At 64.2% G+C, this 25,208-nt stretch overlaps 1 protein-coding gene across 1 annotated transcript in view; it reads left to right on the top strand.

Annotated features, from left to right (window-relative positions):
* LOC136787114 (integrin alpha-D-like) overlaps nt 1-25,208 on the top strand; it is a 33,338-nt gene that overhangs the window by 4,813 nt on the left and 3,317 nt on the right. Inside the window, 31 exon segments of the mRNA XM_066984246.1 lie at nt 213-306; nt 919-983; nt 3,244-3,346; nt 4,170-4,300; nt 4,372-4,523; nt 5,655-5,808; nt 8,249-8,399; nt 8,471-8,544; nt 8,626-8,755; nt 11,672-11,722; nt 11,725-11,822; nt 11,907-11,945; nt 11,948-12,046; nt 14,564-14,770; nt 15,641-15,771; nt 15,861-15,962; nt 15,964-16,028; nt 17,032-17,108; nt 17,111-17,185; nt 18,942-19,011; nt 19,014-19,057; nt 19,060-19,073; nt 19,743-19,817; nt 19,916-20,057; nt 21,800-21,879; nt 21,968-22,045; nt 23,360-23,440; nt 23,531-23,576; nt 23,579-23,635; nt 24,748-24,825; nt 24,950-25,060. Of these exon segments, the coding sequence (XP_066840347.1) occupies nt 213-306; nt 919-983; nt 3,244-3,346; nt 4,170-4,300; nt 4,372-4,523; nt 5,655-5,808; nt 8,249-8,399; nt 8,471-8,544; nt 8,626-8,755; nt 11,672-11,722; nt 11,725-11,822; nt 11,907-11,945; nt 11,948-12,046; nt 14,564-14,770; nt 15,641-15,771; nt 15,861-15,962; nt 15,964-16,028; nt 17,032-17,108; nt 17,111-17,185; nt 18,942-19,011; nt 19,014-19,057; nt 19,060-19,073; nt 19,743-19,817; nt 19,916-20,057; nt 21,800-21,879; nt 21,968-22,045; nt 23,360-23,440; nt 23,531-23,576; nt 23,579-23,635; nt 24,748-24,825; nt 24,950-25,060 (2,874 nt within the window).

Below are 25,208 nucleotides of genomic sequence, written 5' to 3'. Positions count from 1 at the left end.
ATGGGGCGCCCCACGGAATCTATGGGGCGCCCCACGGCAGCTATGGGGCGCCCCACAGAATCTATGGGGCGCCCCATGGGGTTTTGGGGGGTTCATGGGATGTTTGGGGTGCCCCACGGCAGTTATGGGGTGACCCACGGGATCCATGGGGTGCCCCCGTAATCTATGGGGCAGCCCCACTGAGCCCCACATCTCTGCCCCCCCCCGCAGGGGTGCTGGTGGGGGCCCCCCTGGACCTGGGGGGCCAGGGCCGGGTCTTCGAGTGCCGCTATGGGGCCGGGAGCTGCCGGGACGTCCCCGTCACCGGTATGGGGCTGCCCCATAAGTGTGGGGCAGGGGGGGGGTTATGGGGCGGGTGGGGGGTTATGGGGCTGCCCCCATAAGTGTGGGGCGGGGGGGGGTTATGGGGCAGGTGGGGGGGTTATGGGGCAGGAGGGGGATTATGGGGCAGGAGGGGGGGTTGTGGGGCAGCCCCATAAGTGTGGGGGAGGGGGGCGTTATGGGGCAGCCCCATAAGTGTGGGGCGGGGAGGGGGGTTATGGGGGCTGCCCCATAAGTGTGGGGCAGGATGGGGGGTTATGGGGCAGCCCCATAAGTGTGGGGCAGGATGGGGGGTTATGGGGCTGCCCCATAAGTGTGGGGCAGGAGGGGGGTTGTGGGGCAGCCCCATAAGTGTGGGGCAGGAGGGGGGGTTATGGGGCAGCCCCATAAGTGTGGGGTGGGGGGGTTATGGGGCAGGAGGGGGGTTATGGGGCAGCCCCATAAGTGTGGGGTGGGGGGGGTTATGGGGCAGGAGGGGGTTATGGGGCAGCCCCATAAGTGTGGGGCAGTTGGGGGGGTGTGGGGCAGCCCCATAAGTGTGGGGCAGGAGGGGGGTTATGGGGCAGCCCCCATAAGTGTGGGTCCCCTGCCCCACAGCGCCCCCCGATGTGGCTCCCGTCGCTCTCGGCCTCTCCGTGGCCGCTGACGGCTCCCAGCTGCTGGTGGGTGCCCGGGGGTCTTATGGGGTCGGGGGGGGGGGGTCTATGGGGTCATTTGGGGGGGGTTATGGGGGAATCTATGGGGTCTGGGGGAGTCTATGGGGTCATTTGGGGGGTCTATGGGGTCTATGGGGTCATTGGGGCCGGCTGTGGGGTCTGGGGGTCTGGGGGGAGGGTCTATGGGGTCTGGGGGGGGTCTGGGGGGTCTATGGGGTCTGTGGGGTGTATGGGGTCATTGGGGTGGTCTATGGGGTCTGGGGGGGTCTGGGGGGTCCTTTGGGGTCTATGGGGTCTATGGGGGGGTCTATGGGGTCATTTGGGGGGTCTATGGGGTCTGTGGGGGCATCTATGGGGTCTATGGGGTCATTGGGGGGTCTATGGGGTCTGTGGGGTCTGTGGGGTCATGGGGTGGTCTATGGGGTCCATGGGGTCTATGGGAAGGGGTCTCTGGGGTCTATGGGGGGTTCTATGGGGTCATTGGGGGTTCTATGGGGTCTGTGGGGTCTGGAGGGGGTCTGTGGGGTCTGTGGGATCTATGGGGGGATCTATGGGGTCTATGGGGTCTGTGGGGCCTACTGGGTCCTGCTGGGGCCTACTGGGACCTACTGGGGTCTGTGGAATCTTCTGGGATCTATTGGGGTCTATTGGGGCCTACTGGGGCCTACTGGGACCTACTGGGGTCTATGGGATCTACTGGGATCTATTGGGGTCTATTAGGGCCTACTGGGGCCTACTGGGGCCTGCTGGGGCCTGCTGGGGCCTACTGGGCCCTACTGGGCCCTACTGGGGTCTATGGGATCTATTGGGGCCTGCTGGGGCCTACTGGGGCCTACTGGGCCCTACTGGGGTCTATGGGGTCTTCTGGGGTCTATTGGGGTCTATTGGGAACTACTGGGGCCTACTGGGACCTACTGGGGTCTATGGGATCTTCTGGGAGCTATTGGGGTCTATTGGGGCCTACTGGGGCCTACTGGGGCCTACTGGAGCCTACTGGGTCCTGCTGGGTCCTACTGGGGCCTACTGGGGTCTATGGGATCTTCTGGGAGCTATTGGGGCCTCCTGGGGCCTCCTGGGGCCTACTGGGGTCTATGGGATCTTCTGGGATCTATTGGGGCCTACTGGGTCCTGCTGGGGCCTACTGGGGCCTACTGGAGCCTACTGGGCCCTGCTGGGTCCTGCTGGGTCCTACTGGGCCCTTCTGGGGCCTCCTGGGGCCTGCTGGGTCCTACTGGGCCCTACTGGGGTCTATGGGATCTACTGGGGTCTATTGGGGTCTATTGGGGCCTACTGGGGTCTATGGGATCTTCTGGGATCTATTGGGGTGTATTGGGGCCTACTGGGGCCTACTGGGACCTACTGGGTCCTGCTGAGTCCTGCTGGGGCCTACTGGGGCCTACTGGGGTCTATGGGATCTTCTGGGATCTATTGGGGTCTATTGGGGCCTACTGGGGCCTACTGGGCCCTACTGGGTCGTACTGGGGCCTGCTGGGGCCTACTGGGTCCTGCTGGGTCCTACTGGGGTCTACTGGAGCCTACTGGGTCCTGCTGGGTCCTGCTGGGGCCTACTGGGGCCTACTGGGCCCTCCTGGGGTCTATGGGATCTTCTGGGATCTATTGGGGTGTATTGGGGCCTACTGGGGCCTACAGGGATCTATTGGGGTCTATTGGGGCCTACTGGGGCCTACTGGGGCCTACTGGGGCCTATGAGATCTTCTGGGATCTATTGGGGTGTATTGGGGCCTACTGGGGCCTACTGGGGCCTACTGGGGTCTATGAGATCTTCTGGGACCTATTGGTGTGTATTGGGGCCTACTGGGGCCTGCTGGGGCCTACTGGGTCCTGCTGGGGCCTACTGGGGCCTACTGGAGCCTACTGGGTCCTGCTGGGTCCTGCTGGGGCCTACTGGGGCCTACTGGGCCCTCCTGGGGTCTATGGGATCTTCTGGGATCTATTGGGGTCTATTGGGGCCTACTGGGGCCTACAGGGATCTATTGGGGTCTATTGGGGCCTACTGGGGCCTACTGGGGCCTACTGGGGCCTATGGGATCTTCTGGGATCTATTGGGGTGTATTGGGGCCTACTGGGGCCTACTGGGCCCTACTGGGGCCTACTGGGCCCTCCCGGAGCCTATTGGGCCTACTGGAGCCTACTGGGGCCTACTGGGCCCTCCTGGGCCCTGCTGGGGCCTCCTGGGCCCTCCTGGGCCCTACTGGGCCGTACTGGGACCCACCGGGGGCCTTTTTGGGGTGCGGGGGGGCCGCAGGCGTGCAGCCCCAAGGCGCGCCGGACGTGCGGGGAGCTGGAGGAGCTGCCGGGGCTCTGCGTCCTCCTGCCCCCGGGCAGCGCCCTGCCGGCCGCCCGGCCAGGTACGGGGCGGGGGGGGGGGGGGTGACCCCATATGGGGCGGGGGGGGGGGGCTGTGGGGCGGGGGCGACCCCATATGGGGCGGGGCGACCCCATATGGGGTGGGGAGGGGGTCCTATGGGGCGGGGGTTCATAGGGGGCGGGGGTGACCCCATATGGGGCGGGGAGGGGGTCCTATGGGGTGGGGGTTCATAGGGGGTAGGGGCGACCCCATATGGGGCGGGGGTGACCCTATATGGGGCAGGGGGGCTGTGGGGCGAGGGGGGACCCCATATGGGGCAGGGGGGGTCCTATGGGGCGGTGGTGAGCCCCCCACCCCTCCTGCCCCATATCCCTTCCCTCCACCCCACACCCCACCCCCCTCACCCCATACCCCCCTCCTGCCCCATATCCCCCCCACCCCATATCCCACCCCCCTCACCCCATAGCCCCCCCTCCCACCCCACATCTCCCCCTCGCCCTGTACCCCCCCCACCCCATAACCCCCCTCACCCCATAACCCCCTCCCTCACCCCATAACCCCCCCGCCCCATATCCCGCCCCATACCCCAACCCCCTGCCCCATATCCCTCTCCCCCACCCCATAACCCCCCCTCACCCCATACCCCACCCCCTCACCCCATAACCCCCCCCCCCCCCACCCCATACCCCACCCCCTCACCCCATAACCCCACCCCCTCACCCCATAACCCCCTCCCTCACCCCATAACCCCTCCCCCTCACCCCATACCCCACCCCATAACCCCCCTCACCCCATACCCCACCCCCTCACCCCATAACCCCCCTCCCCTCACCCCATAACCCACCCCGTAACCCCCCCCCCAGCCTGCCCCACGCCGGCCTCCGACATCGTCTTCCTGGTGGACGGCTCCGGCAGCGTCACCCCCGGCGACTTCGAGCGCATGAAGGACTTCGTCGTCCACGTCCTGCGCCGCTTCCAGGCCACCGACGCCCGTGTAGGTCCCCCCCCAACCCCCACCCCCACCCCAGCACCCATGGGTGCCCCCTAACACCCCCCGCCCCGAAGTTCGCCCTGGTGCAGTTCTCCACCGACTCCCGGCTCCACGCCGACTTCGCCGCCTTCGAGCGCCTGACGCCGGCCGGGCGCGAGGCCGAGGTCCGCGGCGTGCGGCAGAGCAAAGGGACCACGCAGACGGCCAGCGCCATCCGCACCGTGCTGTGGGTCCCCGCGGCGGCACCCCGGGGCGACGGGGTGGCACCCCGGGGTGACGGGGTGGCACCCGAGGGGCACATGGCGGGAGCCCGGGGTGACGTGGTGGGACGGCATCATGACGTGGTGGGACCCCGGGGTGACGTGGTGGGACCCCAGGGTGACGGGGTGGCACCCAAGGGTGACGGGGTGGCCCCAAGGGTGACGTGGTGGGACCCCATCGTGACGTGGTGGCCCCAAGGGTGACGTGGTGGGACCCCGGGGTGACGTAGTTGCCCTAAGGAACACGTGGTGGGACCCCATCGTGATATGGTGGCACCCAAAGGTGATGGGGTGGCACCCAAGGGTGACATGGTGGCCCCAAGGGATATGTGGTGGGACCCCATCGTGACGGGGTGGCACCCAAGGGACACGTGGTGGGAGCCCCGGGTGACGTGGCAGGACCCCAGGGTGACGTGGTGGGACGCCATCATGACGTGGTGGGACCCCAGGGTGATGGTGGGACCCTGGGGTGACGGGGTGGGACCCCGGGGTGACAGGGTGGCACCCAAGGGTGACGGGGTGGGACCCCGGGGCGACGGGGTGGCACCCCGGGGTGATGGGGTGGCACCCGAGGGACACGTGGTGGGAGCCTGGGGTGACGTGGCGGGACCCCGGGGTGACGTGGTGGGACGGCATCATGACGTGGTGGGACCCCAGGTTGATGGTGGGACCCCGGGGTGACGGGGTGGGACCCCAGGGTGACGGGGTGGCACCCAAGGGTGACGGGGTGGGACCCCATCATGACGTGGTGGGACCCCAGGGTGACATGGTGGCATCCCAGGGTGACGTGGTGAGACCCCAGGGTGACGTGGTGGGACCCCATCATGATGTGATGGCCCAAAGGGTGATGTGGTGGGACCCCAGGGTGATGTGGTGGGACCCGAGGGTGACGTGGTGGGACCCCATCGTGATGTGGTGGCCCCAAGGGTGACGTGGTGGGACCCCGGGGTGACGTGGTGGGACCCCATCATGATGTGGTGGGACCCCAGGGTGATGTGGTGGCACCCAAGGGTGACGTAGTGGGACCCAAGGGATACGTGGCGGCACCCCGAGGGCGATGTGGCGGCACCCGAGGGTGACGACGGTCGCCCTGGTAGGACGGAGGTGTTCGGGCCCGGGCGGGGGAGCCGGGCGGGGGCCAGCAGGATCCTGATCGTGGTGACGGACGGCCGGAAGTACGGCGACCCGCTGGAGTACCGCCACGTCCTCCCCGAGGCGGAGCGCGCCGGGGTCATCCGCTACGCCATCGGGGTGAGGGGCGGGGGGGGGCGGGGGTGGGGGCGGGGGTGGGGGCTGGGGGGGGGGGGTTGGGGGGGGGGGTCTCCGGCCCTAAAGGCGTCCCCAGGGGCTCCGTCCGTCCCCAAAACGTCCCGAAAGGTCCCCGAAAGATCCCAAAATGTCCCCAAAAGAGCCCCAAAAGAGCCCCAAAAGAGCCCAAAAGAGCCCCAAAGATTCCAAAAGATCCCCCCAAAAAAAACCAAAGATCCCAAAAGATCCCCAAACATCCCAAAAGGTCCCCAAAGAGCCCCGAAGATCCCAAAAGAGCCCCCAAAGATCCCCAAAGATCCCCAAAGATTCCAAAAGAACCCCCCAAAAAACTAAAGATCCCAAATGATCCCCAAAGATCCCAAAAGAGCCCCAAAGATCCCCCAAAATCCCAAAAGAGCCCCCAAAGATCCCCAAAGATCCCCAAAGATTCCAAAAGATCCCCCCAAAAAACAAAGATCCCAAATGATCCCCAAAGATCCCAAAAGAGCCCCAAAGATCCTCAAAGATTCCAAAAGATCCCCCCAAAAAACAAAGATCCCAAATGATCCCCAAAGATCCCAAAAGAGCCCCAAAGATCCCCAAAGATCCCAAAAGAGCCCCCAAAGATCCCCAAAGATCCCCAAAGATTCCAAAAGAACCCCCAAAAAAACAAAGATCCCAAAAGATCCCCAAACATCCCAAAAGAGCCCCAAAGATCCCCAAAATCCCAAAAGAGCCCCAAAGATCCCCAAACATCCCAAAAGATCCCAAACATCCCCAAACATCCCAAAAGAGCCCCAAAGATCCCCAAAGATCCCCAAAAATCCCAAAACATCCCAAAAGATCTCAAAAGACCCCAAAAGATCCCCAAAGATCCCAAAAGATCCCAAAAGATCCCCAAATATTTCCACCCATCCATCCCAAAACATCCCCAAACATCCCAAAAGATCCCAAAAAATCCCCAAAGATCCCCAAAGATCCCAAAACATCCCAAAACCTCTCCATCCGTCCATCCTGAAACGTCTCCATCCATAAAGCCGTCCCCAGCAGCTCCGTCCGCCCCAAAACGTCCCGAAAGGTCCCCAAAGATCGCCAAAGATCCCCCAAAAAACAAAAGATCCCAAAAAATCCCCAAAAATCCCAAAATATCTCCATCCATCCATCGCAAAACTTCTCCATCCATCCCAAAAGATCCCCAAACATCCCCAAATGTCCCAAGAGATCCCAAAAGATCTCCATCCATCCATCCCCAAACATCTCCATCCATCCCAAAAGATCCCCAAAGATCCCAAAAGATCTCAAAGCATCCCAAAACATCCCAAAAGATCCCAAAAGATCCCAAAACATCTCCATCCGTCCATCCCAAAACGTCTCCATCCCTAAAGCCGTCCCCAGCAGCTCCGCCCATCCCAGAACGTCCCAAAAGATCCCAAAATATCTCCATCCATCCATCCCAAAACATCTCCATCCATCCCAAAACAACCCAAAAGATCCCCAAAGATCCCAAAAGATCCCCAAAGATCCCAAAGGCTCTCCATCCATCCATCCCAAAGCATCTCCATCCATCCCAAAACATCCCCAAACATCCCAAAAGATCTCAAAAGATCCCAAAATGTCCTGAAAGATCCCAAAAGGTCCCAAAAGGTCCCCAAACATCCCAAAAGATCCCAAAACCTCTCCATCCATCCATCCCAAAACTTCTCCATCCGTCCATCCCTCCAACCACTCCCAGATGTTCTAGAACAATTCCATCCATCCCAAAACAGGTCCATCCGTCCATCCAACCATTTCCATATGTTCTAGAACATCTCCAGAACCTCTCCATCCATCCCAAAACGTCTCCATCCGTCCACCCAACCACTCCCAGATGTTCTAGAACGTCTCCATCCATCCCAAAACATCTCACCCGTCCATCCAACCTCTCCCAGATGTCCTCCAACACCTCCAGAACCTCTCCACCCATCCCAAAACATCTCCATCCATCCACCCAACCACTCCCAGATGCTCTAGAACACCTCCAGAACAGCTCCATCCGTCCATCCAACCACTCCCAGATGTTCTAGAACATCCCCACCCATCCCAAAACATCTCACCCACCCACCCAACCACTCCCAGATGTTCTAGAACATCTCCAAAACGTCTCCAACCACCCATCCAACCTCTCCCAGATGTTCTAGAACACCTCCAGAACATCCCCACCCACCCCAAAACACCTCACCCACCCACCCAACCACTCCCAGATGTCCTCAAACACCTCCAGAACGTCCCCGCCCACCCGCCCCTCCCCCCACCCACCCCAAAACTTCTAACCCACCTCCGAACCCCCCCGCCCCCCACCCCAAACCATCTCCCTCCGCCCCCCACCCCCAAACCTCTCCCCCCCCACCCCCCTCACCCCCCCAACCCCACCCCCACCCCCACCCCCACCCCCCCCCGGCCGCAGGTGGGCGACGCCTTCCGGCAGCCCGACGCCGTGGCCGAGCTCCACGCCATCGCCTCGGCGCCCCCCGAGGACCACGTCTTCCGCGTGGACAACTTCGACGCCCTGCAGGGCATCCAGAACCAGCTGCAGGAGAAGATCTTCGCCATCGAGGGTACCCGGGGGGGGCTTCGGGGTTGGGGGGGGACCCCAAAACCAACCGTCACCCTTGGGTGCCCCCCCCAGGCACCCAGTCCGCCCTCGGCAGCTCCTTCCAGCTGGAGATGGCCCAGGAGGGCTTCAGCGCCCTGCTCACCCCCGTGAGTGTCCCCGCCCACCCCGCGCCCCCCACCCCCGCCCCTCCCCCCCAACCGGTCCCCTCCCGGTCCGTACTGGTGCAGGAGGGGCCCGTACTGGGAGCGGTGGGCGCCTACGACTGGTCCGGAGGGGTCTTCGTCTACGGCCCCGGCGGGAAGCCCACCTTCGTCAACGCCTCCCGAGGCGCCGGGGACATGAGCGACGCCTACCTGGGTGAGGGGTGTGGGGGGCGGGGGGTCCTATGGGGGGGGGGGGGGGCTTGGGGAGTCGGGGTCACCGGGGGGTCTTGGGGTCACCGGGGGGCTTGGGGCCGTCGGTGTCCCCGTGGGGGTCTTGGGGGTGTCGGGGTCACCGGGGGGTCTTGGGGGCTTTGGGGTCCCCATGGGGGTCTTGGGGGTGTTGGGGTCACCGGGGGGTCTTGGGGGTGTCAGGGTCACCGTGGGGGCTTGGGGGCGTTGGGGTCCCCACGAGGGTCTTGGTGTCCCCATGGGGGTCTTGGGGGCTTTCAGGTCCCCGTGGGGGTCTTGGGGGTCTCAATGTCCCCATTGGGGGTCTTGGGGGTGTTGGTGTCCCCCTGGGGGTCTTGGGGGTCTTGGTGTCCCCATGGGGGGCTTGGGGACGTCACTGTCCCCATGGGGGTCTTGGGGGTATTGGTGTCCCAGTGGGGGTCCTGGGGGTCTTGGGGTCCTCGTGGGGGCCTTGGGGGTGTTGGGGGTCACCGGGGAGGGGTCTTGGGGTCACCGGGGGTCTTGGGGACGTCGGTGTCCCCGTGGGGGTCTTTGGGGCATTGGTGTCCCCATGGGGGTCTTGGGGGTCTTGGTGTCCCCATGGGGGGTCTTGGGGGTGTCAGGGTCACCGTGGGGAGCTTGGGGTCACCGGGGGGTCTTGGGGACATCGGTGTCCCTATGGGGGTCTTGGGGGTGTCAGTGTCCCAGTGGGGGTCTTGGGGGTCTTGGGGTCCTCGTGGGGGTCTTGGGGGTGTCGGTATCCCTGTGGGGGTCTTGGGGGCGTTGGGGTCCCCATGAGGGTCTTGGTGTCCCCATAGGGGTCTTGGGGGTCTTGGTGTCCCTATGGGGGTCTTGGTGTCCCCACGGGGGTCTTGGGGGCTTTGGGGTCCCCATGGGGGTCTTGGTGTCCCCATGGAGGTCTTGGGGGCTTTGGTGTCCCCATGGGGGTCTTGGTGTCCCCATGGGGGGTCTTGGGGGCTTTGGGGTCCCCATGGGGGTCTTGGGGGTCTTGGGGTCCTCCTGGGGGGCTTGGGGGCGTCGGGGTCACCGGGGGTCTTGGGGTCACCAGGGGGGGTCTTGGGGACGTCGGTGTCCCCGTGGGGGTCTTGGGGGTGTCGGGGTCACCGGGGGGGGTCTTGGGGTCACCAGGGGGTCTTGGGGGTCTTGGTGTCCCCATGGGGGTCTTGGAGGTCTTGGGGTCCTCTTGGGGGTCTTGGGGCTCTTGGGGTCTTCGTGGGGGGCTAGGGGGTGTCAGGGTCACCGGGGGGTCTTGGGGTCACCGGGGGGTCTTGGGGACGTCGGTGTCCCCATGGGGGTCTTTGGGGCATTGGTGTCCCCATGGGGGTCTTGGGGATGTTGGGGTCCCCATGGGGGTCTTGGTGTCCCCATGGAGGTCTTGGGGGCTTTGGGGTCCCCATGGGGGTCTTGGGGATGTCGGTGTCCCCATGGGGGTTTTGGGGGTCTTGGGGTTCTCGTGGGGGGCTTGGGAGTGTTGGTGTCCCTATGGGGGTTTTGAGGGGCTTGGGGTCCTCGTGGGGGTCTTGGGGGTCTTGGGGGCTTTGGTGTCCCCATGGGGGTCTTGGGGGTCTTGGGGTCCTCGTGGGGGCCTTGGGGGTGTTGGGGGTCACCGGCGGGGGGTCTTGGGGTCACCGGGGGGTCTTGGGGACGTCGGTGTCCCCGTGGGGGTCTTTGGGACATTGGTGTCCCCATGGGGGTCTTGGGGGTCTTGGTGTCCCCATGGGGGGTCTTGGGGGTGTCAGGGTCACCGTGGGGAGCTTGGGGTCACCGGGGGGGTCTTGGGGACATCGGTGTCCCTATGGGGGTCTTGGGGGTGTCAGTGTCCCAGTGGGGGTCTTGGGGGTCTTGGGGTCCTCGTGGGGGTCTTGGGGGTGTCGGTATCCCTGTGGGGGTCTTGGGGGCGTTGGGGTCCCCATGAGGGTCTTGGTGTCCCCATAGGGGTCTTGGGGGTCTTGGTGTCCCTATGGGGGTCTTGGTGTCCCCACGGGGGTCTTGGTGTCCCCATAGGGGTCTTGGGGGTCTTGGTGTCCCTATGGGGGTCTTGGTGTCCCCATGGGGGTCTTGGGGGCTTTGGGGTCCCCATGAGGGTCTTGGTGTCCCCATGGAGGTCTTGGGGGCTTTGGTGTCCCCATGGGGGTCTTGGTGTCCCCATGGGGGTCTTGGGGGCTTTGGGGTCCCCATGGGGGTCTTGGGGGTCTTGGGGTCCTCGTGGGGGGCTTGGGGGCGTCGGGGTCACCGGGGGGTCATGGGGTCACCAGGGGGGTCTTGGGGACGTCGGTGTCCCCGTGGGGGTCTTGGGGGTGTCGGGGTCACCGGGGGGGTCTTGGGGTCACCAGGGGGGTCTTGGGGGTCTTGGTGTCCCCATGGGGGTCTTGGAGGTCTTGGGGTCCTCTTGGGGGTCTTGGGGCTCTTGGGGTCTTCGTGGGGGGCTAGGGGGTGTCAGGGTCACCGGGGGGTCTTGGGGTCACCGGGGGGTCTTGGGGACGTCGGTGTCCCCATGGGGGTCTTGGGGGTGTTGGTGTCCCAGTGAGGGTCCTGGGGGTCTTGGGGTCCTCGTGGGAGCCTTGGGGGTGTTGGGGGTCACCGGGGGGGGGTCTTGGGGTCACCGGGGGGGCTTGGGGACGTCAGTGTCCCCGTGGGGGTCTTGGGGGTGTCAGGGTCACCTTGGGGGTCTTGGTGTCCCCATGAGGGTCTTGGTGTCCCCATGGGGGTCTTGGGGGTGTCGGTGTCCCAGTGGGGGTCCTGGGGGTCTTGGGGTCCTCGTGGGAGCCTTGGGGGTGTTGGGGGTCACTGAGGGGTGTCTTGGGGTCACCGGGGGGTCTTGGGGGTCTTGGTGTCCCCATGGGGGTCTTGGGGACGCCCCCCCTGACCCCGCCGTACCCAGGCTACGCGGCCGAGTCCCTGTCCCTGGGGGGCAGCCGGGCGCTGGCGCTGGGGGCCCCCGCTACGGCCACGTCGGCCGCCTCCTCCTCTTCGGCCTCCGCCGCGGCCCCACGGACACCTGGGAGCTCCTGGCCGACGCCGTGGGGCAGCAGGTAAAGGGGGGGGGGCCTCGGGGGGGGGGGGGGTGGGGACCCCGGTGACCCCCCCCCCCACCCCGCTGACCCCGCTGCCCGCAGGTGGGCTCCTACTTCGGGGCGTCCCTGTGCGCCCTGGCCCCCGGGGGGACGGCTCGGCGAAGGCGCTGCTGGTGGGGGCCCCCATGTTCTACGGGGACGGCAGCGGGGGGCGCGTGGTCGTCTGCGGGCTGCCGCCGGAGGTAGGGGGCGCGGCACGGCCCCGCCCGGCCCCAAAGCGGCCCCAAAGCGGCCCCAAAGCGGCCCCAAAGCCGCCCCAGATTGACCCAACCCGACCCGACCCCAAATCGACCACCCTGACCCCAAATCAACCCCAAATCGACCCGACCCCAAATCGACCCCAAATCGACCCAACCCAACCCCAAATCCACCAACCCAAATCCAACTCGACCAACTTGACCCCAAATCCACCAACCCGACCCCAAATCGACCCCAAATCAACCCAACCCAAATCGACCCCAAACTGACCCCAAATCGACCAACCCGACACCAAATCAACCCCAAATCAACCCAACCCGACCGCAAATCGACCAACCCGACCCCAAATCAACCCCAAATCGACCCCAAATCGACCAACCCGACCCCAAATCAACCCCAAATCAACCCAACCCAAATCGACCCCAAATCGACCAAATCGACCCCAAATCGACCAACCCGACCCCAAATCGACCACCCCGACCCCAAATCCACCACCCCGACCCCAAATCCACCACCCCGACCCCAAATCGACCCCAGATCAACCCCAAATCGACCAACCCAACCCAATCCCAAATCGACCAACCCAACACCAAATCAACCCAAACCAACCCGGCCCCAAATCGACCAGCCCGACCCCAAATCGACCCCAAATCGACCCCAAATTGACCAACCCAACCCCAAATCGACCCCACATCGACCAGCCCGACCCCAAATCCACCAGCCCGGCCCCAAATCCACCAGCCCGGCCCCAAATCCACCAGCCCGGCCCCAAATCAACCCCAAATCAACCCAAATCGACCCCAAATCGACCAACCCGACCCCAAATCGACCCCAAATCAACCCAACCCGACCCCAAATCGACCAACAAAACCCAACAAACCCAATCCCAAATCGACCAACCCACCCCAACCCAACCCAAATAAACCCCCAAAAAACCCTCAGCCCCACCCAACCCGCCCCATCCAACCCAGCCCTAATTAACCCAGCCCTAATTAACCCAGCCCTACTTAACCCAGCCCTAATTAACCCAGCCCTAATTAACCCAACCCACCCCACCCAACCCAACCCAACCCCAACCAACCCACCCCACCCCCACTCCACCCAACTCAACCCAAGCCCAATTAACCCAACAACCCCCTCAACCCAACCCCCCTCAACCCAACCCAACCCAACCCGCCCCATCCAACCCAGCCCTAATTAACCCAGCCCTAATTAACCCAACCCTACTTAACCCAGCCCTAATTAACCCAGCCCAACCCGACCCCACCCCAACTACCCCACCCCACACCCACCCCACCCAACCCAACTCAACCCAACCCAACCAACCCAAATTAACCCAACCCAATCCAACCTACCCCATCCAACCCAGCCCTAATTAACCCAGCCCTAATTAACCCAGCCCTAATTAATCCAACCCAACCCACCTGACCCCACCCCACCCAACCCACCCCACCCCACCCAACCCAACACACCCAACCCAACCCAACCCAACTCAACCCAAATTAACCCAACCCAACCCGCCCCATCCAACCCAGCCCTAATTAACCCAGCCCTAATTAACCCAGCCTTAATTAACCCACCCCATCCCACCCAACCCAACCCAACCACCCCAACCCAACCCAACTCAACCCAAATTAACCCAACGCAACCCGCCCCATCCGACCCAGCCCTAATTAACCCAGCCCTAATTAACCCAGCCCTAATTAACCCAGCCCTAATTAACCCAACCCATCCCACCCAACCCAACCCAACCACCCCAACCCAATCCAACTCAACCCAAATTAACCCAACCCAACCCATCCAACCCAGCCCTAATTGACCCAGCCCTAATTGACCCAGCCCTAATTAACCCAGCCCTAATTAATCCAACCCAACCCACCCAACCCCACCCCAACCAACCCATCCCACCCCCACCCCACCCAACCCAACCCCCCCAACCGAACCCGCCCCATCTGACCCAGCCCTAATTAACCCAGCCCTAATTAACCCAGCCCTAATTAACCCAACCCGACCCCACCCCACCCACCCCACCCCACCCCCACCCAACTCAACCCAACCACCCCAACCCAATCCAACTCAACCCCAATTAACCCAACCCAACCCGCCCAACCCACCCAACCCTAATTAACCCAGCCCTAATTAACCCAGCCCTAATTAACCCAGCCCTAATTAACCGAGCCCTAATTAATCCAACCCAACCCACCCAACCCCACCCCAACCAACCCACCCCACCCCCACCCCACCCAACCCACCCCAACCGAACCCGCCCCATCTGACCCAGCCCTAATTAAACCAGCCCTAATTAACCCAGCCCTAATTAACCCACTCCACCCAACCCAACCCCAATCAACTCCACCCCACCCCACCCAACCCACCCAACCCAATGCAACCACCCCAACCCAACCCAACTCAACCCAAATTAACCCAACCCAACCCACCCCATCCGACCCAGCCCTAATTAACCCAGCCCTAATTAACCCCCCTAATTAACCCCCCCGCAGGCCGGGGTGCTGCGCTGCCCGCGCACGCTGCAGGGCCAGCCCGGCCACCCCCTGGGGCGCTTCGGGGCCAGCCTCAGCCGCCTGGGGGACGTGGACGGCGACGGCTGGCACGACGTGGCCGTGGGCGCCCCCATGGAGGACGAGCACCGCGGGGCCGTCTACGTCTTCCGGGGGGAGGAGGGCGGCGTCGCCGCGCACTACAGCCAGGTGGGGGCCCGGGGGTGACCCTTGGGTGCTGGGGGTGGTTTGGGTGCTGGGGAGAACTTGGGTGCTGGGGGTGGGTTGGGTGGTGGGGAGAACTTGGGTGCTGGGGAGAACTTGGGTGCGGGAGACATCTTGGGTGCGGGGAAGCCTTGGGTGCTGGGGGTGGTTTGGGTGGTGGGGAGAACTTGGGTGCTGGGGAGAACTTGGGTGCGGGAGACATCTTGGGTGCGGGGAAGCCTTGGGAGGTGGAGGCATCTTGGGTGGTGGAGAACCTTGGGTGCTGGAGATACCTTTGGTGGTGGGGAACCTTGGGTGGTTGAGGTGGGTTGGGTGCCGGAGGGAACTTGGGTGCCGGAGGGAACTTGGGTGCTGGGGGCATCTTGGGTGCTGGGGGCATCTTAGGTGGTGGAGACATCTTGGATGCTGGAGAGAATTTGGGTGGTGGAGAACCTTGGGTAGTGGAGACGTCTTGGGTGCTGGAAGCATCTTGGGTGCGGGAGACCCCTTGGGTGCGGGAGACCCCTTGGGTGCGGGAGACCCCTTGGGTGCGGGAGACATCTTGGGTGGTGGGGAAGTCTTGGGTGCTGGAGGGAATTTGGGTGGTGGAGACCCCTTGGGTGCTGGAGAGAACTTGGGTGGTGGAGACACCTTGGGCGCTGGGAGCATCTTGGGTGGTGGGGACGCCTCGGAGTGCTGGAGACGTCTTGGGTGCTGGAGGTAATTTGGGTGCTGGAGAACCTCAGGTGCCGGAGGCACGTTGGGTGCCGGAGGCATCTTGGGTGCCGGGGGCGTTTTGGGTGCCGGAGACCCCCTTCTGCCGGGATGCCAGGGTCCCCTCACCCCCCACCCCACCCCCCCACCCACCCCCCGCAGCGCATCGCGGGCGCCCGCTTCCCCAGCGGGCCGCGCCACTTCGGGCAGGCGCTGAGCGGCGGCCGGGACCTGACGGGGGACAGGCTGCCGGACGTGGCCGTGGGCGCCCAGGGCCAGGTCCTGCTGCTCAGGTGGGACCCCCGCCCCCACCCCGGGGACCTCCCCCACCCACCCCCACCCCCACCCCCCACCCCGACGTCCCACGGCTCGGCGCCGCCAGGTCCCCGCCGCTGCTCCGGGTGCGCGTGGAGGTGGCTTTCCGGCCCCCGGAGGTCCCCGCGACCGCCTTCGAGTGCCGGGAGGAGGAGGAGGAGGAGGAGGAGGGCAAGGAGGGTGGCCGTGGCCGAGGTCTGCTTCGTGGCCACCAAGAAGACCCCCGACAACTTCGGTGAGACCCCGCCCCCAAGCTGGGCGCCCCCCAGGGGTCCGGCCGGGCAACCCCAGGCCCCGTCCAGGTGGCCCCAAGGGGCCCAGGAGCCCGCGGGGCCTCTGAAACCCCCTCCAGGTGTCCCCAAAACCCCCAAGACCCTCCCAAAACCCCCTCCAGATGCCCTCAACCCCCTCCACAACCCCACGTGGCCTCCTAAACCCCCTCCAGATGTCCCCCAAAACCCCCAGGAGCCTCCTAAACCCCCTCCAGATGCCCTCAGCACCCCCAGAAGCCTCCCAAAACCCTCCCGAAGTCCACGTGGCCTCCAAAACCCCCTCCAGATGCCCTCAACCCTCTCCAAAACCCCACGGGGCCACCCAAAACCCCCCTCCAGATGTCCTCACCACCCCCAAGAACCTCCCAAAACCCTCCCGAAGTCCACGTGGCCTCCCAAACCCCTTCTAGGTGCCCCCCAAAACCCTCAGGAGCCTCCCAAAACCCCCTCCAGATGTCCCCAGAACACTCCAGATCTCCACGTGGCCTCCTAAACCCCCTCCAGATGCCCTCAACCCCCTCCAAAACCCCACGGGGCCTCCCCAAACCCCCTCCAGATGCCTCCAAAACCCTCCCAAAATCCACGTGGCTTCCTAAACCCCTTCTAGATGCCCCCCAAACCCTCAAGAAGTCCTTGGGGCCTCCAAAACCCCCTCCAGATGCCCTCAACCTCCTCCACAACCCCACGTGGCCTCCTAAACCCCTTCTAGATGCCCCCCATAACCCTCAAGAAGTCCTTGGGGCCTCCAAAACCCCCTCCAGATGCCCCCAACCCCCTCCAGACACCCCCAACCCCCTTGAGATGCCCTCAAGACCCCCCAAACCCCCTCCAGATGCCCCCGAACCCCCTCCCCAACCCCCCACCCCCCAAAACCTCCCCTCCCGTTGTCCCCACGACCCCCCCAACCCCACGCCCTTCCCCCCAACCCTTTCCCCCCACCCCCCAACCCGTCACCTCCCCCCGCAGGCACCCAGCTCTCCGTCACCCTGCGCTACCAGGCCACCCTGGACCCCGGGCGGGCCACGCGCCGCGCCGCCTTCCCCGGGGCGCCGCCGGCCTCAACGGGACCCTGCGGGTGGGCGTCGGGCGCCACTGCCAGACCTTCTCCATCAGACTCACGGTGGGTGTGTGTGGGGGCGGGGGGCACGGGGGGGCGGCGGGGTCCCCGTGCCTCCTGCGGCGCCATCGGTCCCCTGGGGGCTCAACGGGCTTTGTCGTGGTGCTCATCGGCCTCTTCTTTATTTCCTCTTCCTCTTCTTTTCTTCGTCTTCTTCTTCTTCGTCTTCTTCATCTTCTTCTTCTTTTCTTCTTCTTCTTCCTCTTCTTCTTCCTCTTCTTCTTCCTCTTCTTCTTCCTCTTCTTCTTCCTCTTCTTCTTCCTCTTCTTCTTCCTCTTCTTCTTCCTCTTCTTCTTCCTCTTCTTCTTCCTCTTCTCTTTCTTCTCCATCTCCGTCTCCGTCTCCGTCTCCGTCTCCGTCTCTGTCTCTGTCTCCGTCTCCGTCTCTGTCTCTGTCTCCGTCTCCTTCTCCTTCTCCTTCTCCTTCGTCTGCTTCTCCATCTTCTTCGTCTTCTTCATCTTCATTTCTTCTTCTTTGTCTTTTCTTCTTCTTCTCCTCCTTCTCCTTTCTTCTTCCCCTTCTTCTTCCCCTTCTTCTTCCCCTTCTTCTTCCCCTTCTTCATCTTTTCCTCTTCTCCTTCTTCTTCTTCATCTTCGTCTCCTTTTCTTCTCCTTCTGCTTCTTTTCTTCGTCTTCTTCGTCTTCTTCGTCTTCTTCGTCTTCTTCGTCTTCTTCGTCTTCTTCGTCTTCTTCGTCTTCTTCGTCTTCTTCGTCTTCTTCGTCTTCTTCGTCTTCTTCGTCTTCTTCGTCTTCTTCGTCTTCTTCGTCTTCTTCGTCTTCTTCGTCTTCTTCGTCTTCTTCGTCTTCTTCATCTTCTTCGTCTTCTTTTCTTCTTTTTCTTCCTCTTCTTTTCTTCTTCTTCTTCCTCTTTTTCTTCCTCTTCTTCTTCTTCTGTTCTTATTCCTCTTCTTCTTATTATTATTATTCCTCTTCTTTTCTTCTTTTCTTTCTTCTCCTTCTCCTTCTCCTTCTTCTTCCTCTTCTTCTTCCTCTTCATCATCTTCGTCTTCTTCATCTTCTTCTTCATTTCTTCTTCTTTGTCTTTTCTTCTTCTTCTCCTTTCTTCTCCTTTCTTCTTCCTCTTCTTCCTCTTCTTCCTCTTCTTCCTCTTCTTCCTCTTCTTCCTCTTCTTCCTCTTCTTCTTCCTCTTCTTCCTCTTCTTCCTCTTCTTCCTCTTCTTCCTCTTCTTCCTCTTCTTCCTCTTCTTCTTCGTCTTCTTCTTCCCCTTCTTCTTTTCTTCTTCGTCTTCTTCCCCTTCTTCATCTTTTCTCCTTCTCCTTCTCCTTCTCCTACTCCTTCTCCTTCTCCCTCCTCTTCTTCCTCCTCCTCCTCCTCCTCTTCTTCTTCTTCTTCTCCTTCGTCTGCTTCTTCTTCTTGTCTTCATCATCTTTGTCTTCATCATCTTCCTCTTCCTCCTCTTCTTCTTCATCATCTTCATCATCTTCATCTTCTTCGTCTTCTTCGTCTTCATTTCTTCTTCTTTGTCTTTTCTTCTTCTCCTCTCTTCTTCCTCTCTTCTTCCTCTTCTTCCTCTTCTTCCTCTTCTTCCTCTTCTTCCTCTTCTTCCTCTTCTTCCTCTTCTTCCTCTTCTTCCTCTTCTTCCTCTTCTTCCTCTTCTTCCTCTTCTTCCTCTTCTTCCTCTTCTTCTTCGTCGTCATCTTCTCTATCTCCTCCTTCTCCTTCTCTTCTTCCTCTTCTTCCTCCTCCTTCCTCCTCCCTCCTCCTCCTCCTCCCCCCCTCCCCCCGGGGGCGCGGGGCAGGGCTGCCCTCGGGACACGCTGACCCCCCTGGGGCTGCGCCTGGGCTACGAGGCCACCGGGGACCCCCTGGAGGTGGCCGCGGGCTGCGCCCGGCGCTGAGCCGGGACTCGGAGACGGAGGGCCGTGGGCACGGTGAGGGGGGGGGGGATTTGGAGGGGGAGGTTTGGGGGATTTGGGGGGGATTTGGGGGAGGATTTGGGGTTGGGGGGATTTGGGGGGGATTTGGGGTGGGGATTTGGGGGGGGATTTTGGGGGGATTTTGGGGTGGGGGATTTTGGGGTGGGGGATTTGGGGGGGATTTGGGGGGGGGAGATTTTGGGGGGGGATTTTGGGGGGGGGATTGGGGGGGGATATTGGGGTGAGGATTTGGGGGGGGAATTGGGGGGGGATTTGGGGTTGGGATTTCAGGGGGATTTGGGGGGATTTGGGGTGGAGATTTTGCGGGGATTTGGGGGGAATTGGGGTTGGGGGGATTTTGGGGTGGGGATTTGGGGTGAGGATTTGGGGGGATTTTGGGGTGGGATTCGGGGGGGTTTGGGGTGGAGATTTTGAGGGGGGATTTGGGGGGAGATTTGGGGGGGATTCGGGGGATTGATGGAGGGATTTGGGGTTGGATTTGGGGTTGGGGGGATTTGGGGTGGGTTTGGGGGGGGGGGATTTGGGGGGGGGATTTGGGTGGGGATTGGGGGGATTTGGGGTTGGGATTTCAGGGGGATTTTGGGGGGGGATTTGGGGTGAGGATTTGGGGGGGGGCGACAAACGGCCGCGTCCCCCCCTGTCCCCCCCCCCGTCCCCCCCCAGCTGCCCTTCGAGAAGAACTGCGGGGCCGACGCCGTCTGCCAGGACGCCCTGCGGCCTCTCCTGCGGCTTCTCGGGGTACCAGCCCCCCGCCCCCGCCCCCCCACCCCGGGGACCCCCGGCAGGTGTCCCCCCCCCCCCCCCCACCCCAAACCCACCCCCCGCCCCCCCCCCAGGCTGGAGGAGGTGGTGGTGGGCCTCGCCGAGGCCGTGGACGTCCGCGTCACCCTGGGGAACCGCGGGGAGGACTCGTACGGGGCCCGCGTCCGCCTGCTGCACCCCGAGGCCCTCTCCTACCGCAGGGCCCGGGTCCTCCAGGTACCCCCGGGGGGGGGGCCCCCACCCCCAGATCCGCCCCCCCACCACCCCCAGACCCCCCATCCCCCCCACACCCCTAAGACCCCCCGAGACCCCCCCAAGGGGCTCCCGGGACCCCCAGAAAGCCGTCGGCGAGGCCTCGGGGCCTGCGGGAGGCCCTGGGGCTTCCTGAGCCCCCCCCCGAAATAGCCCCAGGTGCCCCCCGACCCCACCCCAACCCCCCCCCAGATGCCCTCAGGACCCCTTCCAGATACCCCCAAACCCACCTGAACCCCCTCAAGACCCCCAAACCCACCCCAACCCCCCTCCAGATGACCTCAGCACCCCTTGAACCCCCTCAAGACCCCCCAAACCCCTTCCAGATACCCCCAAACCCAATCAAACCCCTCAAACCCCCCAAACCCACCCCAAACCACCTACAGATGCCCTCAGGACCCCTGAACCCCCCCAGATGCCCTCAGGACCCCCTGAACCCCCCCAGATGCCCTCAGGACCCCCCTGAACCCCCCAGATGCCCTCAGGACCCCTCTGAACCCCTCCAGACACCCTCCAGATGCCCTTAAGACCCCCAAATCCCCTCCCAATGCCCCCAAACCCAACCCCAACCCTCTCCAGATGGCCTCTAGACCCCTCGAACCCCCTCAAGACCCCCCAAAAACCCTCCAGATGCCCTCAAGACCCCCCGAACCCGCCTCCAGATGCCCCCAAATCCCCTCCAGATACCCCCAAACCCACACAAACCCCGTCAAGACCCCCCAAACCCACCCCAAACCCCCTCCAGATGCTCTCAAGACCCCTGAACCCCTCCAGACACCCCCTCAAGATGCCCTTAAGACCCCCAAATCCCCCCAGATGCCCTCAAGACCCCCCTGAACCCCCTCCAGATGCCCCCAAACCCAACCCCAACCCTCTCCAGATGGCCTCTAGACCCCTCGAACCCCCTCAAGACCCCCCAAACCCCTTCCAGACTCCCCCAAACCCACCCCAACCCCCCTCCAGATGGCCCCCAACCCCTTCCAGATACCCTCGAGTCCCCCCAAACCCCCTCCAGGTGCCCCCAAACCCACCCAAACCCCCTCAAGACCCCCCCAGACCCACCCCAACCCCCTCCAGATGCCCCCAAACCCCTTCCAGATACCCTCAAGACCCCCCAAACCCCCTCCAGGTGCCCCCAAGAACCCCCAAAGCCCCTCAAGACCCCCAAACCCACCCCAAACCCACCCCAAGCCCCCTCCAGATGCTCTCAGGACCCCCTGAACCCCCTCCAGATGCCCTCAGGACCCTCAAACTCCCTCCAGGTGCCCCCAAACCCTCCCAAATCCCCTCAAGACCCCCCAAACCCACCCCAACCCCCTCCAGATGCCCCCAACCCACCTGAACCCCTCCAGATGCCCTCAAGACCCCCGAAACCCCCTCCAGACGCCCCCAAACCCACCCCAACCCCGTCCCCCTTCCCCCAACCCCCTCCCCCTCCCTCCCAAACCCCTCCCCCTCACCCCCAAGCCCCCCCCTCACCCCCCCACCCCCCCCCAGTCCCGCGGGCGGTCGCCGTCCGTGCACTGCAGCTCGGAGCCGGCGGCGGGCGGGCGCCGCAGCACCCTCTGCCTCGTCAACCCCCCGTCCTGCGCCCCGACGACGAGGTGAGCGGGGGGGTCCCCGGGTCGCCCCTCCCCCACCCCGCGTCCCCCCTCCCCATTCCAGGGGGCGCCGCCGAGAAGCTGAGCCCCCCCCCCCCCCAAAAGGTGACGTTCGCCGTCACGCTGGACGTGCCCCACGACGCCGAGCTGGGGGACGCCTTGGAGGTGGTGGCCAAGGCCGGCAGGTGAGGGGGCGGGGCTTGGGGGGGGACGGCGATGACGTCACGTGACGTCACGCGAGGTCACGTGACGTCACGTGACGTCACGGCGCAGCGACAACGCGGCGGGGGACGGCCCGGAGGAGCGCGCCCGCGTGCCGGTGGCCTACAGCGTCCTGCTGGTGCTCGCCAGGTAGCGGGGCCACCGCGGGGCGTCCCCGGGCCACCAGCACGGGGCCTCGGCCCCAGCGCCCCCCGCCACGTGACCCTTGACCCCAAGACCCCACCCCACATGTCCCACGTCCCATTGACCCACCCAACGCTCCCATTGACCCCAAGACCCCACCCAACGCGCCCCTTGACCCCAACCCCCCCCCAGTGTGTCCCATGACCCCGATGTCCCCCTCAACTTGTCCCGTGTCCCCAAGACCCCCCCAACGCGCCCCTTGACCCCAAGACCCTACCCAACACGTCCCATGTCCCGAAACCCCCCCCAACGTCTCTTGACCCCGATGTCCCCCCCAACGCGTCCTTCGACCCCAAAGCCCCCCTCAACGCACCCCTTGACCCCAAGACCCCACCCAATGTGCCCAAAGTCCCCAAGATGCCACCCAAGAGATTCGTGGTCCCCAACGCGCCCCTTGACCCCAAACCCCCCCCCAACGCGCCCCTTGACCCCAAGACCCCACCCAATGTGTCCCTTGACCCCAATATCCCCCCAACTTGTCCCATGTCCCCAAGACCCCACCCAACGCGTCCCTTGTCCCATTGACCCCCCGACATGTCCTTTGACCCCAAGACCCTACCCAACAGGTCCCATGTCCCAAAAACCCCACCCAACATCCCTTGACCCCAATGTCCCCCCCAACGTGTCCCTTGACCCCAACCCCCCCCCCAACACATCCCATGTCCCCAGTGTCCCACCCAACGTGCCCGATGTCCCCAAGACACCACCCAAGAGATTCGTGGTCCCCAACGTGTCCCTTGACCCCAACCCCCCCCCCCCAACGCATCCCTTGACCCCAAGACCCCACCCAACACGTCCCATGTCCCGAAACCCCCCCCAACGCCTCTTGACCCCGATGTCCCCCCCAACGCATCCCTTGACACCAAAACCCCCCCCAACGCGCCCCTTGACCCCAAGACCCCACCCAACATGCCCAATGTCCCCAAGATGCCACCCAAGAGATTCGTGGTCCCCAACGCGCCCCTTGACCCCAAACCCCCCCCAACGCCTCCCTTGTCCCATTGACCCCCCCAACGTGTCCTTTGACCCCAAGGCCCCCCAACATGTCCCATGTCCCCAAGAACCCACCCAACGTGTCCCATGTCCCCAAGGCTCCCCCAACGTGTCCCATGTCCCATTGACCCACCCAACGCCTCCCTTGACCCCAAACCCCCCCACCGCCCCCCATGACCCCAAACCCGCCCCCACCGCCCCCCGTGACCCCGATGTCCCCCCCAACGCGTCCCTTGTCCCCCCCCCGCCCCCACCTCCACCCCGCAGCCTCCCGGACTCCACCGCCTACGCCAACGTCTCCACGCGGCCGGGGGCCCCCGCAGTGCCCCCGTGCGCCACCGCTATGAGGTGAGGGCCCCACCCCCACCCCCGTGGCCACGCCCCTCCGGGGAGGCCACGCCCACCTGGGCCACGCCCACATCCCCCCCCCCCCCCCAGGTGCAGGTGCTGGGCCGGCGCGGCCCCCTCGCCGTCACCTTCCTGGTGCCCGTGGCGCTGGGCGGGGCCCAGCTGTGGGCGGGGCTGGAGGCGGAGCCCCCGCAGGTAACGCCCCCTCCGGGCCACGCCCACTGCCCCCGCTGTCCCCCATGTCCCCCATGTCCCCAATCCCCCCCGATGTCCCCCCGATGTCCCCCCGTCCCTCTGTGTCCCCCCGATGTCTCCCCACGCCCCCCCCGATGTCCTCAATGTCCCCAAATCTCCCCACCGACCCCGAATGTCCCCAAATGTCCCCAAATGTCCCCAAACCCCCCAACTGACCCCAAATGTCCCCAAATGTCCCCAATCTCCCCATAGTCCTCATGTCCCCGATGTCCCCACCGACCCCAAATGTCCCCACTGTCCCCAAATGTCCCCAAATGTCCCCCACGTCCCCTTGTCCTCCGTGTCCCCCCGTGTCCCCCCGTCCCTATATGTCCCCCCGATGTCCCCCCATGGCCCCCCGATGTCCCCGATGTCCCCGCTGACCCCAAACGTCCCCCAATGTCCCCAATATCCCCCAATGTCCCCCACGTCCCCGATGCCCCAATGTCCCCTTGTCCCCTGATGTCCCCATGTCCCCAAATGTCCCCAAATGTCCCCAAATGTCCCCAAATGTCCCCCCAATGTCCCCCCAATGTCCCCATTGTCCCCAACATCCCCAAATGTCCCCATTGTCCCCATTACCCTCAATGTCCCCATTGTCCCTGTGTCCCCCCGATGTCCCCAATGTCCCCTTGTCCCCCGATGTCCCCACTGACCCCAAATGTCCCCCAATGTCCCCCCATGTCCCCATGCCCCGATGTCCCCAATGACCCCAATGTCCCAGTGTCCCCCCGCTGTCCCCCCAATGTCCCCATTGTCCCCAATATCCCCAAATGTTCCCAATGTCCCCAATGTCCCCGCTGTCCCCCCACTGTCCCCAAATGTCCCCAAATGTCCCCAAATATCCCCCCAATGTCCCCATTGTCTCCCGCTGTCCCCAAATGTCCCCAAATGTTCCCAAATGTCCCCAAATGTCCCCAAATTGTCTCCCCGCTGTCCCCAAATGTCCCCAAATGTCCCCAAATCTCCCCCCAATGTCCCCATTGTCCCCCGCTGTCCCCAAATGTCCCCCACTGTCCCCAAATGTCCCCAAACGTCCCCAAACGCCCCCCAATGTCCCCCCCTCCCCCCAGGGCCTGCAGTGCCAGCACGTCGCCGACCACCCGGGGGTCCCCGACTTCGCCGCCCGCCTGCGCCAGCGCCCGGTGGTGGTGAGCCCCGCCCCCCTCGGGACACGCCCCCTCAGGCCACGCCCCCTTAAACCCCGCCCCTAAGACCACACCCCCCCCCCAGGCCCCGCCCCCGAGGCCCCGCCCCTGACCCCGCCCCCCCCAGGACTGCGCCGTGGCCGCCTGCCGGGAGCTGCGCTGCGGGGTGGGGGCGCTGGAGCCCCCAGAGCCTGGCCTTCAGCCTGGGGGGAGCCTGGCCCTGGATTGGCTGCTGGAGGTCAGGGGGCGGGGCCTCGGGGGGCGGGGCCTCGGGGGGCAGGGCCTGGGGGGCGGGGCTACGGGGTTATGGGGCTATGGGGTTATGGGGTTATGGGGTTATGGGAGCTATGGGGTTATGGGGTTATGGGGTTATGGGGCTATGGGGT

The sequence above is a fragment of the Anser cygnoides genome, chromosome 28 (genome assembly GCF_040182565.1).
Source record: "Anser cygnoides isolate HZ-2024a breed goose chromosome 28, Taihu_goose_T2T_genome, whole genome shotgun sequence".
In the NCBI taxonomy this organism is placed as follows: Eukaryota; Metazoa; Chordata; class Aves; order Anseriformes; family Anatidae; genus Anser; species Anser cygnoides.
Note: the sequence above shows the minus strand (reverse complement) of the source record. Positions and strands in the feature narration are given on the sequence as shown.